A 19,374-nucleotide genomic window follows, 5' to 3' on the forward strand; every position below is an offset into this window, starting at 1 on the left:
TCTGGAATGTAATAAGGGGTGCAGTGAGCATTTACACCTCACTGGCATTTGACAGATCTTTGGAACAATTACATGTTTCATTTTCACAGACCACTGTTCAAAAAATCTGTCAGACACCTGTGGGGTGTAAATGCTCACTGTACCCCTTCATACATTCCTTGAGTGGTGCAGTTTCCAAAATGGGGTCACATGTGGGGGGGGGTCCATTGTTCTGGCACCATGTGGGCTTTGTAAGCACACATGGCCTTCAATTCCAGACACATTCTCTCTCCAAAATCCTAATGGCGCTCCTTCTCTTTTGAGCACTGTAGTTCGCCCGCAGAGCACTTTGCATCCACATATGGGGTATTTATATACTCAGAAGAAATGGGGCTACAAATCATGGGGGGGGGGGGGGCTTTTTTTTTTTCCTATTAACCCTTGTGAAAATTAAAACATTTGGGATAACACCAGCATTTTAGTGAATAAAAATATAAATTTACAAAACAACTGTGGGGTCTTAAGGCTCACAATACCCCTTGTTACGTTCCGTGAGGGGTGTAGTTTCCAGAATGGGGTCACATATGGGTGTTTGTTCTGCATTTTTTTTTAAAGTATTTTTTAATAGAAGTAATTTACAAATCTGTTTAACTTTCCAGAGCCAGTTGATATAAAATAAAAATAATAATCAGTCTGGTGCTGCCATGCTTTACACTGCAGCTCAACTTGTTCAGATTGGCTTATGTTTAAAAGATGATTACAGCAAAAACAGACAGCATAATCAAACAGCAAGAAAAACTAGAAAGCTCATCAGATCCCTCCTAAACTTCTAAGCTTTTATGGGGGAGGAGGGTTCAGCTTGTACATACATCAAACCTTCTCTACAAGTTCTTTGTTTCAAGCGGCACAGACATGGGTGAGAATAGTTTACATGCTGAATCACATCGCAACCTCTCAGATCTGCGTTGCAGTCAGCTGCCAGATGGGGAGGAAGTGATGCAGATATTCCGCACACAACTTCTGCCTTACAAGAATATCACCGAGCCGCCACCAGAAAAGGAGCAGACGGAGGTGGATCTAATGTTACACAACCGTGCCAGGGCGGCAGACAACCCCCCTCGTGCCCACAGGTATAGACTCCACACAATGCAAAAAACCCAGGCAGCCATGGCATCCCAGACTCCAACTCTGCCCGCAGCTACAATAAAATACCCAAATAAAATGTACTGCACATAAAAAACACACAAAAGGCGGAGGATGGCGACTCCTACACTGGCTGGAAGACTACAAGAATCGCCCTCCCGAGAAGGCAACGTAAAACATTATTGATAGAGATGAGGGAACTTACAGTAAATTCGATTCGTCACGAACTTCTCGGCTCGGCAGTTGATGACTTATCCTGCATCAATTAGTTCAGCCTTCCGGTGCTCCGGTGGGCTGGAAAAGGTGGATACATTCCTAGGAAAGAGTCTCCTAGGACTGTATCCACCTTTTCCAGCCCACCGGAGCACCGGAAAGCTGAACTAATTTATGCAGGAAAAGTCATCAACTGCCGAGCCGAGAAGTTTGTGACGAATCGAATTTACTGTAAGTTCGCTCATCTCTAATTATTGCTGTGACACCTACATGTGCCCCTACAAAAGGGTGATTTACAACAAGGTAAATATAGTTAAAAAAAAAAAAAACACTAGACCAGTGGTCTAGTGCAGTGATCTTCAACCTGCGGACCTGCAGATGTTGCAAAACTACAACTCCCAGCATGCCCGGACAGCCGTTGGCTGTCCGGGCATGCTGGGAGTTGTAGTTTTGCAACATCTGCAGGTCCGCAGGTTGAAGATCACTGCACTAGACCGTCCAGTCTGTCTAAGGTTATCCTTAGGAAATGTTTGCACTACGGAATTTCTAAACCGAATTGCGAGGGATGTCTGCTGTAAATTCCACCTGGCAGCACGATCGCATAGGCTTTAATAGGAATATGACTGCTGTGTGCGCTCAGTGGAAGCTCTGCTACGGAACTTCCAACCCGGATCTGAATTCCAGCGGAGGATTGAACATCCGGGTAGATACTCCACCATGTTAAAGTGCGCTTATTGTAGCGCTAGCAGACTAGCTATGATGACCACCACAGTCCAAAAACTGTATAATACTCAATAAGCTGCTTTGCATTTCACCTGTGACTTACAGGGGTACTCTGGGGGAAAACATTTTTTTTTTTTTTTTTTTTTTTTAAATGAACTGGTGCCAGAAAGGTTAACAGATTTTTAAATTACTTCTATTAAATTTTTTTTATCCTTCCAGTACTTATTAGCAGCTGTATGCTACAGGGAAAATTCTTTGCTTTTTGAATTTATTTTCTGTCTGAACCACAGTGCTCTCTGCTGACACCTCTGTCCGTTCACGAACTGTCCAGAGCAGGAGGTTTGCTATGTGGAATTGTTCCTGCTCTGGACAGTTCCTGACATGGACAGAGGAGTCAGAGAGCACTGTGGACAGACCAAAAAGAAGAAAAAAAAAAACTTTCTCTGTATTATACAGCAGCTGATAAGTACTGGAAGGATTAAGATTATTTATTTTTAATAGAAGTAATTTACAAATCTGTAACTTTCTGGCACCAGTTAATAAAAAAATTTCCACCGGAGTAAGCCTTTAAAGGCTAAAATCAACTTTTAACAGTACAAAAAGTGGCAGTGTAGCTATGACTGTCATGTTCAATTCCCATGCAGCAATACACAGTGAAACAGAGCAATACACAGTGATCATTGTATAGGAGAGAGAGGGGTGTCCCAGCTGCATATATTGTCACCGTCCGTCTGGAGTGCCGTATATATTCCTGCATATATAGGAGCATATACATCAGTCAATTCCCACACTAACACGAACATTTGTAGGATGGGGATACGCAGCTGCAGACCCCCTCGCACCACTTACAGAGATGGACATAGTCATGGTTTGCATTGTTTTCCAAACTGCAAAAGTTCCTGCAATATAAAAGAAGGCTACAGATCTAAATTCCCCTTGTTACCTTTAAAGGGGTACTCTGACGCTTAGACATCTTATGCCCTATCCAAAGGACCCCCGTGATCTTGCACTCAGCACCCTGTTATAATCAGTCCCCGGAGCATGTTCGCTCCAGGTCTGATTACCGGCGACCACAGGGCCGGCGGCGTGTGACGTCACACCTCCGCCCCCGTGTGACGTCACGCTCCGCCCCTCAATGCAAGCCTATGGGAGGGGGCGTGACAGACTGATTTTAACTGGGGTAATGCGTGCAAGATCACGGGGGTCCCCAGCGGCAGGACCCCCGCGATCAGGCATCTTATCCCCTATCCTTTGGATAGGGAATAAGATGTGTAAGCACCGGAGTACCCCTTTAAGGCTATGTTCACATGTCGAAATCACGCAGTCCCATTCACATGACAAAACGTTGCAAAAATAGAAGATGTGTCATTAAGGGTGCGTTCACGCGCTAGTAGCTAGCAGTGAGTTTCCCGCTACCATTGATTTCAATGGGTCCGCAAATCTGACACTATCGCGGACTGTCTGTGGACCCATTCAAATCAATGGTAGCGTAACTAGCATTGTGAACCCACCCTAAAGGGGTACTCTGCTGCTCAGCGTTTGGAACAAATTGTTCCAAACGTTGGAGCCGGGAGCTCGTGACATCATAGCCACGCCCATCAATGTAAGTCTATGGGAGGGGGCGTGACAGCTGTCAAGCCCCTTCCCATAGACTTGCATTGAGGGGTGGGGTGTGACGCCATGAGGGGGCGGGGCCATGACGTCACAAGCTCACCCCTCAATGCAAGTCTATGTTCCAAACGCTGAGCAGCGGAGTACCCCTTTAAATTTTGCAGAATCCCACTCAATGGGGCTTTGAATTTCAGCAAAAAAAAAAACTGTGTTTTGAGCACACACAAATTTACGGTAGTTCAAATTCCTCAAAACTGCAAAAATTCCACTGCAAGCTTTGCAGAACATAATTTGAGCGAAATAGCAGAATTTCCGCCGAGCGGCCGTTCCTGCACAGCCACTTCTGTATAAAGTATTATTCTGTCACGTGACGCCGGTTCTCGCCACAGGTAAGGGTCGCACAGTGAACTGTACCTGTCCTTTACACAGATGGCCTCAGGTTTTATAAGACATGTGGAGTTTGTGTGACGGCCTGTGTGAAAGTGCAGTGAAGCAAAATGACCGATGTCTTACGAGATCTTAGTCATATCCATACAGCGCCAAATACAGTCCAGAGGTCACAATCTCCCACCCACGGCCTTAACATGAAAAGGAAGCAGTCACGACAGGGAAAATGCAGTAGTTCCCATAGTGAAAGTTCCTTTTATAAGCGGATGATGACATGCGTGTGCAAGGTTCTCTCTAATTTTTTGCCAATGGTCTCTGCAGTTACTGCAGAACTACAACTCCCAGAATGCCCTGAATGTTTGCAGGCATGCAGGGAGGAGAAGTTTTCAACAGCTGTAGTGAACCGTTGCTCTAGGGCAGTGTTTCCCAATCAGGGTGCCTCCAGCTGTTGCAAAACTACAACTCCCAGCATGCCCGGACAGCCTTCGGCTGTCCGGGCATGCTGGGAGTTGTAGTTTTGCAACAGCTGGAGGCACCCTGATTGGGAAACACTGCTCTAGGGTGAATGAGATGTACGGCAGGTCGGTGGTTAGCAGTCACCTTGCAGGTCCTGGGCTTATACCAGATCAAGGCAACACCTATGGGTCTGTTCCCACTGAGAAAAGTTTTCTGGCTGAATTCCTCTACGAGTCTGTGATTTTTTTTTTTTTTTGCATTTTTTGAGTAAAAGTGATCCAGATTTGTCGCTTTTTGCAATTTGCCGTGGACATAAGCGCTGTCCCATTGACAAGTGTGAACTTTAGCCCCGTAAGACTCACTGAAATCAATGGATGACTGGTGCATATTGGAATCGGCGCAGAATTTCCTCTCTGTAGTGTGAACGGGCAAGTGGTGAAAGTTGGATTTGCCACAGAAATTCCTATAAAAAGGTATCGAAATTAGTGTTGAGCGCGAATATTCGTAATGCGAATTTTTATCGCGAATATCGGCACTTCGCGATTATTTACAATATAGTGCTATACACTTGTAATGACAAATTATTTTCACAACGTTTTTCTTTACTTTTTTTTCACATGCAAATTTTTGTGCGAATTTTCGCATGGGAAAAAAAAGTGAACGAACATAGCGAATATCGTGAACATAGGATGAATACAGTAACCCCCCCCCCCCCCCCGACATGTGATGGCCCCGACATATGATCAAATCGACATATGATGGCCTCTCAGAGGCCATCGCATGTCGATGTCAGCATCAACATACGATGCTTTTATATGCCGGGGCCATCGCATTAACTGCTATCTGAGAGCGCAAAATGCTTAAACTGCTGTCGAATAGCAGTTTAAGCATCCCGGACAGGTTCACTTACCTATCCCCGCTGCTCCGGGTCCACTTCGTAGAGATGAGCGAACTTACAGTAAATTCGATTCGTCACGAACTTCTCGGCTCGGCAGTTGATGACTTTTCCTGCATAAATTAGTTCAGCATTCCGGTGCTCCGCTGGGCTGGAAAAGGTGGATACAGTCCCAGGAGACTCTTTCCTAGGACTGTATCCACCTTTTCCAGCCCACCGGAGCACCTGAAAGCTGAACTAATTTATGCAGGATAAGTCATCAACTGCCGAGCCGAGAAGTTCGTGACGAATCGAATTTACTGTAAGTTCGCTCATCTCTACCACTTTGCGATCCGGCATCTTCTGCATCTTGTCCAGGGTCCGGGCCTTGCTTTCCGGCGTCGTTATTATGTCGCTACGCACGGCGCAACGTAATAATGTCACCAGAAAGCGAGGCCCGGACACCGGAGAAGATGCGGAAGAAGCCGGATGATCCCGAAGCAGCGGGACATCATCGGGAGCCCCTGGGACAGCATCGAGAGCGGTGAGAACGCGGTCCGGAGCGGCGCGGACAGGTGAGTATTAAATGCACTTTTTATATTGCACGAATCTCTCAACATACGATGGATTCGACAAACGATGGGTCGTTTGGAACGAATTACCATCGTATGTTGAGGGACCACTGTAATTGTCAATATATTCGTGAAATTTTGCAAATTCAAATATGGTCCCTGCCCCTCATCACTAATTAAAATGTGGATTTTCTCAGGTTCTTCATTTTCCTCCTACACTCCATAAAACATACTAGGGTAGATGAAACTGGTTCTATTAGGCCATATTCACACTGCGAAAATACACATTGGATGCAGAATTGTCACCTAAATCTGCATTCTTTTCTGCCTTGGATTTCTGTATGAAATTGCTGCAGGTTCCTCCGACTGTAAAATACGCACAGATTTCTAAGCAGATTTTGAGGTCAAACGTAGAGGGGTACTCCACTGGAAAACTTTTTTATTTTTCAACTGGTGCTAGAAAGTTAAACAAATTTGTAAATTACTTCTATTAAAAAATCTTAATCCTTCCAGTACTTAGCTGCTATATGCTCCACAGGAAGTTCTTTTCATTTTTTTTTTTATTTCCTGTCTGACCACAGTGCTCTCTGCTGACACCTCTGTCCATTTTAGGAACTGTACAGAGCAGGAGAGGTTTTCTATTGGATTTTTCTCCTGCTCTGGACAGATCCTGATATGGACAGAGGTGTCAGCAGAGAGCACTGTGGACAAGACAAAAAAAATTCAAAAAGAAAAGAATGTCCTCTGTCGCATACAGCTGCTAAAAAGTACTGGAAGCATTCCTTGACATAGACCGTTTGGATGCAGAAAGACACTCTGAAACTGGTACAAAACGCTTTTTTTCAAAAGTGGAAAACCTTTATTGTCACTCACTATGACTCTCAGGGGATCATACCCATAGTACGGCCATTTAGATATACCACTTGGTCCAATATGGAATTGCTGAAAGGCTCCCTAGGAGTGTTGCGGTTGCCGGATTATTAAAAAGTCCTTTCTAACCTTAACAGTCCCGAGTAGTTGGGATCCTATGATCCTGCCCGTTGGATCTCCTGGGAGTCAGGGGAGCACTCACCTATTGTTTACTTTTAAAGTCAATTATTGTGCTACTTCTCTCTTTTGTTAGGGGGAATGGGGCCGGCGAGGATTCTTTGGTTAAGCAGAAGGTTTTCTGTGTGCTTTTATATTACATGGAGTATTACATTATCACTACCTCGGACTCATATTGACTTCAAGATCTCACATGTGAAGCGGGTAAAGTGGGTATCGGTATGAATCTGATGTATGGGTCCAGGGGAGGGGGGTTTATTCTAGGATAATAGTATCTTGCGGATTCTGGTGAATCCACCTTATTTCTTATGTTCTGTTTATTGTTTTGAAAATTTGTTCAATAAAAATATATTAAAAAAAAAAGTACTGGAAGGATAAAGATTTTTTTAAGAGAAGTAATTTACAAATCTGTATAACTTTCTGGCATCAGTTGATCTAAAAAAATAAATAAAGTTTTCTACAGGAGCACCCCTTTAACTTACTGCTGTGTAACAGAGCCCTTAGAGACATAGTAAAGTGAACAGAAAAAAATAATCTATACCTGATGAATTCTAATAAACTATTAGAAATACTGTGGTTTGCAAAAATACAACCAAAAAGACAAAAAGAAATAAGCAGAAGAACAGAAAAGCTCCTGCCTATACAGCATAGCAAAGAACGTAAACACGGCGAAGCACGACAAACCCCCTTCAACCTAATTACACAGGAGATATACGCCCGGCCCCCTCCTCCACCTCCTGACAATGGTGCTTTACCTCACACCACTATGTAATGGAAAATGTGTATTTTCAGATGACCCTTCAATGCCTGACATAGACCACAGCTCAGGGCTGGATGGGTCCCAGGAGTCGGGTGGCCAATAAACCTAGAAAGCCAATACAACCTGAAAAGTGACGCTCATATGGGTCGGCAGAAAATCTGCAAGACAAATCTATGAGAATTCCTGCAGATTATGTAAAGTTAGTAAAAATATATTTTAAAAAGTCCAAAGTAAGAATAATGAACTCATATGGGGCTGCGGACCCGATCGTAGTCTGCTAGTAACTACAATCGGATCATTTTCTCAGGGGATCCGATTTTTGACACGGATTGAAAATCGTGACAGACCACGATTTTCAGTCTGCGTCAAAAATCGAATCCCCTAAGAAAAAGACCCGATCGTAGTCACTAGCAGACTCCAATCGGGTTCGCAGCCCAATATAAGTTAATGGCTCCGTACCTGTCCGTGCACAGATACGATTTCAGAAGCTCGAATCGGTTGTATCGGTGCATCGTAGGTTCAAATCTCAATGTGAACCCAACCTTACCCAGGGCGGAATTTTTGCAGCAAAAAATCTGCAGCACACCCCGTTAAAGGGGTACATCTTATCCCCTATACCCTCCTCCCATTGACATTAATGGTCAGTGTCGAAAACCTGCACCATTTACAGTAGTGATTAAGCAGATGGTTTAACACATTATATCCACCCGCAGCAGAAAATCTGCAGCATATTTCAGTTGAAGGGGTACTCCAGGGAACTTCACCCATAGCCCATCCTTTCGCTCTCACCAACCTATGTATTTGTCTAAATATCATTCATTAGGTATATACAGCTGTTTTCCTCTTTCAGCTGTCACTTACATGCAGGAAGTGTGAGGAAGATGTCATCCAGCCAACTACTGTGTCTTGACAGGAGGGTGAGGGGTCAACACAAAGACAAGCACCACCTGATTCCTGGCTTCACAGCCACAGCTCCCCTCTCCATGTGCCCTGATAGAAGCAGTGAAGATTGCTGTAGATCTTATCACTGACTGCTGCCATTCAAAACATAACATGATTTATTGCTGGAGGAAGGATGAAAAGACCTGTACAGTGTGTGAGCTGCAGTGTGAACATGCATATAGGTAGTGAAAGCAATTGGCTGGCATCCATTATTACACAGAGCTGCACTGACTTCTGGGAGTTGTAGTCTGTGCTGCAAACTAGGGAAAAAAGTATTTAAGAGACAACAGGGGCCAAAGGAGCTGCCAAAACCAAATGGATACCTACAGAGGTCACAGAACAGGTATCGCGGTGGCTTTGGGGCATTTGTATTTTTCGTAACTTCCCAGGAGTACCACTTTAAGCTTTGGGAGACAATGTGGATTTTCCCCATTGACTTTAAGTCGACAATAAGTCTGTAGCTCAGTGTTCAACAAGCAGCGTGCCTCCAGCTGTTGCAAAGCTACAACTCCCAGGAAGCCTGAACAGCCTTTGGCTGTTCAGGCTTCCTGGGAGTTGTAATTTTGCAACAGCTGGAGGCACACTGTTTGGAAAACACTGCTGTAGCTATTATGGATATGCAGGATCTTAAAAGGGGTTTGTCCACGAATGGAACATAAACAGTGTAGATCCTGAGTCTGCGCCATTTGCTCACCCATTAAGGTTGATGGGAGTTAAGCAAATTGCATAACCGTTGATTCTACGCCTGGTGCCAACAGACTAGAGATGGCGGGGCGGCTGCCATGTCTTCTATTTGTGGACAAGACTCTTTAAAGGGGTACTACCGTGCTGACAACTTATACCCTATCTAAAAGGACATGGGATAAGTTGCCTGATCGCGCGGGGTCCCGACGCTGGGGACCCCCGCGATCTCGCACGCAGCACGCCGCTCTCATCAGGCCCCGGAGCGATCATCCGCTCCGGTTCTGATGACGGGGCCGTTGATCGTGACGTCACGCTCCGCCACCTCAATGCAAGTCTATGGCAGGGGGCGAGACAGTTACATAGACTTACATTGAGGGGCGGAGCGTGATGTCACATTGGAGTGGAGCCGTGATGGGCAGTCATCAGACCCGGAGCGATGTTCGCTCCGGGCCTGATGAGAGCGGGGTGCTGCGTGCGAGATCGCGGGGGTCCCCACCGCGCGATCAGGCAATTTATCCCCTATCCTTTAGAGAGGGGATAAGTTGTCAGCACGGTAGTACCCCTTTAAATCCTAAGATGGGGGGGAATAGGGGTGTTGATCATTCTATGTATCAGGACACGTTAAATAGAAGAGAGTTTGCAGCGAGTTTGAGCTGTGACAGGTTTTCCCCAGTGAATTTAATTTTTTTTTATTTTTTTCCAGGGAAGTACCCCTTTAAAGTTGGTTATTCACATATGACTACAGTCAGCAGAACCCACCTGGAAACCAGTCGTCAGGCACTATAAGGTTTGGGACACGCTGGATGTGTGTGTTCAGGACACGCTGAATGCCTGGTCCTTTCTTCCCCCCAGATGTAAGACCTCTCTCTGGTAGCGGCTTAATCCCCCGCTCCCTATTGAAAAACTTGTACCCTCAGTCGGGAGCAATAACAAATGTTTGGCTGCCGGCCCATCCAATGTGTATGGCACGACTAGTAAATAGGCTGCGTGACACTTCACCAATTCGTTGTCCGGCTCTACATTAACTGATGTCAATCAATATATCGACCACGATTTACACTCCATTAATGGGTGAAGAAGAAAAAATAACTGGGATACGATCATTTGCAATCTATAAATATATAAAAAAAAAAAATAGAGATAAGCGAACTTACAGTAAATTCGATTCGTCACGAACTTCTCGGCTCGGCAGTTGATGACTTATCCTGTGTAAATTAGTTCAGCTTTCCGTTGCTCCGGTGGGCTGGAAAAGGTGGATACAGTCCTAGGAAAGAGTCTCCTAGGACTGTATCAACCTTTTCCAGCCCACCGGAGCACCGGAAAGCTGAACCAATTTATGCAGGATAAGTCATCAACTGCCGAGCCGAGAACTTCGTGACGAATCGAATTTACTGTAAGTTCGCTCATCTCTAAAAAAAAAAAAAAAAATAAGTGTGTGTGTGTATATATATATATATTTCACCACTCTGCCCACTGTTGTAAGACCTGCATCAAGACCACACTGTATACAGCAGTGGTCTCCAACCTGCGAACCTCCAGATGTTGCAAAACTACAACTCCCAGCATGCCCGGACAGCCAACGGCTGTCCGGGCATGCTGGGAGTTGTAGTTTTGCAACATCTGGAGGTCCGCAGGTTGGAGACCACTGCTGTATACAGTATGCATGAAAAAAGATGCAGTTCATAACTACATCCGGAAGTCCCAAAAGATCCAGAACTGACCATGTTCCCCTATAACTTTATGGAGTGACCGCTAGAGATGAGCGAACTTACAGTAAATTCGATTCGTCACGAACTTCTCGGCTCGGCAGTTGATGACTTTTCCTGCATAAATTAGTTCAGCTTTCCGGTGCTCCGGTGGGCTGGAAAAGGTGGATACAGTCCTAGGAAAGAGTCTCCTAGGACTGTATCCACCTTTTCCAGCCCACGGGAGCACCTGAAAGCTGAACTAATTTATGCAGGAAAAGTCATCAACTGCCGAGCCGAGAAGTTCGTGACGAATCGAATTTACTGTAAGTTCGCTCATCTCTAGTGACCGCCATTATCAGGTCCGCTATAACAATGGTTGTCAACCATACAGCTGTGGTGTAACTACAACTCCCAGCATGCCCTCACATACCCAGGTCATTCTCAGAGCTGTAGTCACTTTACAGCGCTGCTGTAAAAGACGTGTTCTTGTTTTGTGCTCCTTCTCGTACAGCGACGCTTACACAGGAAGGCGAGGGATGAATAGTTTTCCTGAGTACATTGTTTACTCGGCGTGCACTGCTGTGATGTGACCAAGACGTCTTCAGCCACAGGAATGTTCCTTATGTTAAAGGGGTAATCCCACCTCAAAACATGACGCCATTACTTTATAATCAACTGGGGGTTAACCTTCGGGACCCCCCCTCCAATGAAGGAAGAGGCTGCAGTGCTGATGTAGTGTTGAGTCTCCTTTCCGGGGCACCGCTGCCCATTGGTAAACAGTGAAGGGGCCACAGAATCAATGTTGTGGGAGCTTCTTCGCATCAGTGGGGGTTTTAGATATCGGACCCCAACGGATCGTAAAGTCATGGCATTCAAAACCGGAGCATAAGCCACGTTGTTAAGAGCCTATAAAGCAGTGTTTCCCAACCAGTGTACCTCCAGCTGTTGCAAAACTACAACTCCCAGCATGCCCGGACAGCCTTTGGCTGTCCGGGCATGCTGGAAGTTGTAGTTTTGCAACAGCTGGAGGCACACTGGTTGGGAAACACTGCTATGAAGTAACATTAGTTAGACTGACTTATCAGGGTGACAAAACCCCTGTGGGGCTGTAATGGAGGCCATAAAGTTGTCACTGTCTAGAAGATGACAGAAGCTTTATTTATAAACCTTGTGACGAACAATATTTATTTACTTATAGGTTCTGCCAGGTGTCAGAGCCCACAGGGCAAGATCCTCACCTACTAAAGCCCTCAGCGGGGAGCACAGTAACGCTGTTTGCTGGCCACAAGAGTCCAATGGTTGGCCAAGAGAGTAACAGGACGAAGGACCAAATCTGACCCGGTCATGGTAGAGTTTGGTCACAGTCAAAAGGTGGTCAATAAGCCAAATTCTTGCCAGCGCCATTTTTGGGTCATGAACCCCACTAGGAAACTGCAATGGCATGATAACTGTCCCACATGGTGCGCCCAAGTATGTGAAACAGCTACCCCAAGTTGTCACCCCCCATTAAGTACCCTCAACAGCCCAGGCAACCATTTCTTCGGAGTGTCCCCCTGAAAACTAGGTGATCAACCCCACAGTTCACTGACCCCATGTGGTACCCCCCCCCCCCCCCCAAATAGACCACCAACAGCACAAAGTGCCTCCCAACCAAGTGAGGTGTCCCCCATACGCCGCCAACCTAGTGAGGTGTCCCCCATACGCCGCCAACCTAGTGAGGTGTCCCCCATACGCCGCCAACCTAGTGAGGTGTCCCCCATACGCCCCCAACCTAGTGAGGTGTCCCCCATACGCCCCCAACCTAGTGAGGTGTCCCCCATACGCCCCCAACCTAGTGAGGTGTCCCCCATACGCCCCCAACCTAGTGAGGTGTCCCCCATACGCCCCCAACCTAGTGAGGTGTTCTACAGTTTGTGACCTCCCCCATAAGCCGCCGACCTAGTGAGGTGCTCCTATAATCTCCACAAAGTGCCCCCCCCCCCCCCCCATGTGGTGCCCCCTATAGGAAACCAACCTCACAAGGTGCTCCCGATCTCTAGAAGGACCCCCCCCCCCAATCTGCCAATAGACTGTTGTGCGCACAATGTGCACCCACAAATCGCTGACCCTGTGAGGTCCCCCCCATATAAACTGCCAACCCAGGGAGGTGCCCCCACAGTCTGCAGACCCCACAAGTTCACCCCCACAGTCCAGGCCTAAGTCTTGTGTGCCCCATGTGCCCCTTCCATAGCAGTCACTAGGCAGGAGTAACTTTTCTCCTGATCACAGTGCTCTCCCTGCCAGTCACCGTCCTGCCCACTAGATGCCCTGCAGGCCAAACCAAGTCCTCCGGGCACTGCACACACACAATGATGGCTGCCCCTCCTCACCACACAGGACAATGCTCGGCCCCCCCATGCAGTGCACGCTCCCGGGCTTTCTTACCTACCACCAGCCGGATCCTCCTCCCCTGATGAGCCGGGCCCACCGCGGCCTAGTCGTCCCCCCCGATCCCCGGGTTCGCCTGCTGTGCGCGCCGCGTACTCACCGCCTGGTTCGGTGACAGCTCCAGAGCGAGGTTCGGGCCGCATAGACGGAGAGTGGAGGCTGCTGGAGGTCCGAGTCACTGCAACATGGCGAGGAGGAGAGCGGCGGCCTGAGTGCTGCTACTACTACACCTCCTCCTCCTGCGCACTGCAGCCTGGGAGAGAGGGAGGAGGGAGGCCAGCGCCTCCTCACTGCGGCCTCCACCTGACCACACTCACCTCCTCCTCCTCCTCACACTTCCTCCTTCCTGCACAGACTACACGATACGAGAGTGTTACCGTACACCCGGACATGAGCTGTGTATCATGGAGCCTGTCCTGGGGGTCTCCAGAAAACTACAACCCCCATCATGACCTGACAACTTGTATATCAGGAACCAAACTACAACCCCCATCATAACCTGACAACTTGTATATCAGGAACCAAACTACAACCTTGTATATCAGGAACCAAACTACAACTCCCATCATGACCTGACAACTTGTATATCAGGAACCAAACTACAACTCCCATCATGACCTGACAACTTGTATATCAGAAACCAAACTACAACCCCCATCATGACCTGACAACTTGTATATCAGGAACCAAACTACAACCCCCATCATGACCTGACAACTTGTATATCAGAAACCAAACTACAACCCCCATCATGACCTGACAACTTGTATATCAGGAACCAAACTACAACCCCCATTAGGACCTGACAACTTGTATATCAGAAACCAAACTACAACCCCCATTAGGACCTGACAACTTGTATATCAGGAACCAAACTACAACCCCCATCATGACCTGACAACTTGTACATCAGGAACCAAACTACAACCCCCATTAGGACCTGACAACTTGTATATCAGAAACCAAACTACAACTCACATCATGACCTGACAACTTGTATATCAGGAACCAAACAACAACCCCTATCATTACCTGACAACTTGTATATCAGAAACCAAACTACAACCCCCATCATAACCTGACAACTTGTATATCAGAAACCAAACTACAACCCCCATTAGGACCTGACAACTTGTATATCAGAAACCTAACTACAACCCCCATTAGGACCTGACAACCTGTATATCAGAAACCAAACTACAACCCCCATCATGACCTGACAACTTGTATATCAGGAACCAAACTACAACTCCCATCATGACCTGACAACTTGTATATCAGAAACCAAACTACAACCCCCATCATGACCTGACAACTTGTATATCAGGAACCAAACTACAACCCCCATTAGGACCTGACAACTTGTATATCAGAAACCAAACTACAACCCCCATCATGACCTGACAACTTGTATATCAGGAACCAAACTACAACCCCCATCATGACCTGACAACTTGTATATCAGGAACCAAACTACAACCCCCATTAGGACCTGACAACTTGTATATCAGGAACCAAACTACAACCTTGTATATCAGGAACCAAACTACAACTCCCATCATGACCTGACAACTTGTATATCAGGAACCAAACTACAACTCCCATCATGACCTGACAACTTGTATATCAGAAACCAAACTACAACCCCCATCATGACCTGACAACTTGTATATCAGGAACCAAACTACAACCCCCATTAGGACCTGACAACTTGTATATCAGAAACCAAACTACAACCCCCATCATGACCTGACAACTTGTATATCAGGAACCAAACTACAACCCCCATCATGACCTGACAACTTTTATATCAGGAACCAATCTACAACCCCTATCATAACCTAACAACTTGTATATCAGAAACCAAACTACAACCCCCATTAGGACCTGACAACTTGTATATCAGAAACCAAACTACAACCCCCATTAGGACCTGACAACTTGTATATCAGGAACCAAACTACAACCCCCATCATGACCTGACAACTTGTACATCAGGAACCAAACTACAACCCCCATTAGGACCTGACAACTTGTATATCAGAAACCAAACTACAACCCCTATCATAACCTGACAGCTTGTATATCAGAAACCAAACTACAACCCCCATTAGGACCTGACAACTTGTATATCAGAAACCAAACTACAACTCACATCATGACCTGACAACTTGTATATCAGGAACCAAACTACAACCCCTATCATTACCTGACAACTTGTATATCAGAAACCAAACTACAACCCCCATCATAACCTGACAACTTGTATATCAGAAACCAAACTACAACCCCCATTAGGACCTGACAACTTGTATATCAGAAACCTAACTACAACCCCCATTAGGACCTGACAACCTGTATATCAGAAACCAAACTACAACCCCCATCATGACCTGACAACTTGTATATCAGGAACCAAACTACAACTCCCATCATGACCTGACAACTTGTATATCAGGAACCAAACTACAACCCCCATCATGACCTGACAACTTGTATATCAGGAACCAAACTACAACCCCCATTAGGACATGACAACTTGTATATCAAGAACCAAACTACAACCCCTATCATAACCTGACAACTTGTATATCAGGAACCATACTACAACCTTGTATATCAGGAACCAAACTACAACCCCCATTAGGACCTGACAACTTGTATATCAGGAACCAAACTACAACCCCTATCATAACCTGACAACTTGTATATCAGTAACCAAACTACAACTCCCATCATGACCTGACAACTTGTATATCAGGAACCAAACTACAACCCCCATCATGACCTGACAACTTGTACATCAGGAACCAAACTACGACCCCCATTAGGACCTGACAACTTGAATATCAGGAACCAAACTACAACCCCCATCATGACCTGACAACTTGTATATCAGGAACCAAACTACAACCCCCATTAGGACCTGACAACTTGTATATCAGGAACCAAACTACAACCCCTATCATAACCTGACAACTTGTATATCAGGAACCAAACTACAACCCCCATCATGACCTGACAACTTGTATATCAGGAACCAAACTACAACCCCTATCATAACCTGACAACTTGTATATCCGAAACCAAACTACAACCCCCATCATGACCTGACAACTTGTATATCAGGAAATAAACTACAACTCCCATCATGACCTGACAACTTGTATATCAGGAACTAAACTACAACTCCCTATCATGACCTGACAACTTGTATATCAGGAACCAAACTACAACTCCCATCATGACCTGACAACTTGTATATCAGTAACCAAACTACAACCCCCATTAGGACCTGACAACTTGTATATCAGGAACCAAACTACAACTCCCATCATGACCTGACAACTTGTATATCAGGAACTAAACTACAACTCCCATCATGACCTGACAACTTGTATATCAGGAACCAAACTACAACCCCTATCATGACCTGACAACTTGCATATCAGGAACCAAACTACAACCCCTATCATGACCTGACAACTTGCATATCAGGAACCAAACTACAACCCCCATCATGACCTGACAACTTGTATATCATGAACCAAACTTCAACCCCTATTGTGACCTGTCAACTTGTATATCAGGAACTAAACTACAACTCCCATCATGACCTGACAACTTGTATATCAGGAACCAAACTACAACCCCTATCATGACCTGACAACTTGAATATCAGGAACCAAACTACAACCCCCATCATGACCTGACAACTTGTATATCAGGAACCAAACTACAACCCCTATCATAACCTGACAACTTGTATATCAAGAACCAAACTACAACCCCTATCATAACCTGACAACTTGTATATCAGAAACCAAACTACAACCCCCATCATGACCTGACAACTTGTATATCAGGAACCAAACTACAACCCCTATCATGACCTGACAACTTGTATATCAGGAATCAAACTACAACTCCCATCATGACCTGACAACTTGAATATCAGGAACCAACCTACAACTCCCATCATGACCTGACAACTTGTATATCAGGAACTAAACTACAACTCCCATTAGGACCTGACAACTTGTATATCATGAACCAAACTACAACCCCCATCATGACCTGACAACTTGTACATCAGGAACCAAACTACAACCCCCATTAGGACCTGACAACTTGTATATCAGAAACCAAACTACAACCCCTATCATAACCTGACAGCTTGTATATCAGAAACCAAACTACAACCCCCATTAGGACCTGACAACTTGTATATCAGAAACCAAACTACAACTCACATCATGACCTGACAACTTGTATATCAGGAACCAAACTACAACCCCTATCATTACCTGACAACTTGTATATCAGAAACCAAACTACAACCCCCATCATAACCTGACAACTTGTATATCAGAAACCAAACTACAACCCCCATTAGGACCTGACAACTTGTATATCAGAAACCTAACTACAACCCCCATTAGGACCTGACAACCTGTATATCAGAAACCAAACTACAACTCCCATCATGACCTGACAACTTGTATATCAGGAACCAAACTACAACTCCCATCATGACCTGACAACTTGTATATCAGGAACCAAACTACAACCCCCATCATGACCTGACAACTTGTATATCAGGAACCAAACTACAACCCCCATTAGGACCTGACAACTTGTATATCAAGAACCAAACTACAACCCCTATCATAACCTTACAACTTGTATATCAGGAACCATACTACAACCTTGTATATCAGGAACCAAACTACAACCCCCATTAGGACCTGACAACTTGTATATCAGGAACCAAACTACAACCCCTATCATAACCTGACAACTTGTATATCAGTAACCAAACTACAACTCCTATCATGACCTGACAACTTGTATATCAGGAACCAAACTACAACCCCCATCATGACCTGACAACTTGTACATCAGGAACCAAACTACGACCCCCATTAGAACCTGACAACTTGAATATCAGGAACCAAACTACAACCCCCATCATGACCTGACAACTTGTATATCAGGAACCAAACTACAACCCCCATTAGGACCTGACAACTTGTATATCAGGAACCAAACTACAACCCCTATCATAACCTGACAACTTGTATATCAGGAACCAAACTACAACCCCCATCATGACCTGACAACTTGTATATCAGGAACCAAACTACAACCCCTATCATAACCTGACAACTTGTATATCAGAAACCAAACTACAACCCCCATCATGACCTGACAACTTGTATATCAGGAAATAAACTACAACTCCCATCATGACCTGACAACTTGTATATCAGGAACTAAACTACAACTCCCTATCATGACCTGACAACTTGTATATCAGGAACCAAACTACAACTCCCATCATGACCTGACAACTTGTATATCAGTAACCAAACTACAACCCCCATTAGGACCTGACAACTTGTATATCAGGAACCAAACTACAACTCCCATCATGACCTGACAACTTGTATATCAGTAACCAAACTACAACCCCCATTAGGACCTGACAACTTGTATATCAGGAACCAAACTACAACCCCTATCATGACCTGACAACTTGCATATCAGGAACCAAACTACAACCCCTATCATGACCTGACAACTTGCATATCAGGAACCAAACTAAAACCCCTATTGTGACCTGTCAACTTGTATATCAGGAACTAAACTACAACTCCCATCATGACCTGACAACTTGTATATCAGAAACTAAACTACAACTCCCATCATGACCTGACAACTTGTATATCAGGAACCAAACTACAACCCCTATCATGACCTGACAACTTGAATATCAGGAACCAAACTACAACCCCCATCATGACCTGACAACTTGTATATCAGGAACCAAACTACAACCCCTAACATAACCTGACAACTTGTATA

The 19,374-nt window shown here is 45.3% G+C and overlaps 1 protein-coding gene across 8 annotated transcripts in view; it reads right to left on the reverse strand.

Moving 5' to 3' along the window:
* Positions 1–13,851, reverse strand: part of PUM2 (pumilio RNA binding family member 2) — a 117,129-nt gene extending 103,278 nt beyond the window's left edge. For 4 of the 8 annotated variants that reach the window (XR_008890988.1, XM_056564267.1, XM_056564265.1 and 1 more), the window contains exon 1: positions 13,504–13,850. Coding sequence is in view for 6 of the 8 variants with exons in the window: in XM_056564267.1 (XP_056420242.1) it covers positions 13,504–13,649 (146 nt within the window). In the remaining 2 variants the exon portion in view is untranslated. Of the gene's footprint in view, positions 1–13,503 lie in introns of all 8 variants that reach the window. The other 4 variants (XM_056564268.1, XM_056564270.1, XM_056564266.1 and 1 more) reach the window with 4 other exon arrangements.
* Between the last annotated feature and the right edge of the window lie 5,523 nt (positions 13,852–19,374).

Source organism: Hyla sarda, chromosome 3 (assembly GCF_029499605.1).
Source record: "Hyla sarda isolate aHylSar1 chromosome 3, aHylSar1.hap1, whole genome shotgun sequence".
In the NCBI taxonomy this organism is placed as follows: Eukaryota; Metazoa; Chordata; class Amphibia; order Anura; family Hylidae; genus Hyla; species Hyla sarda.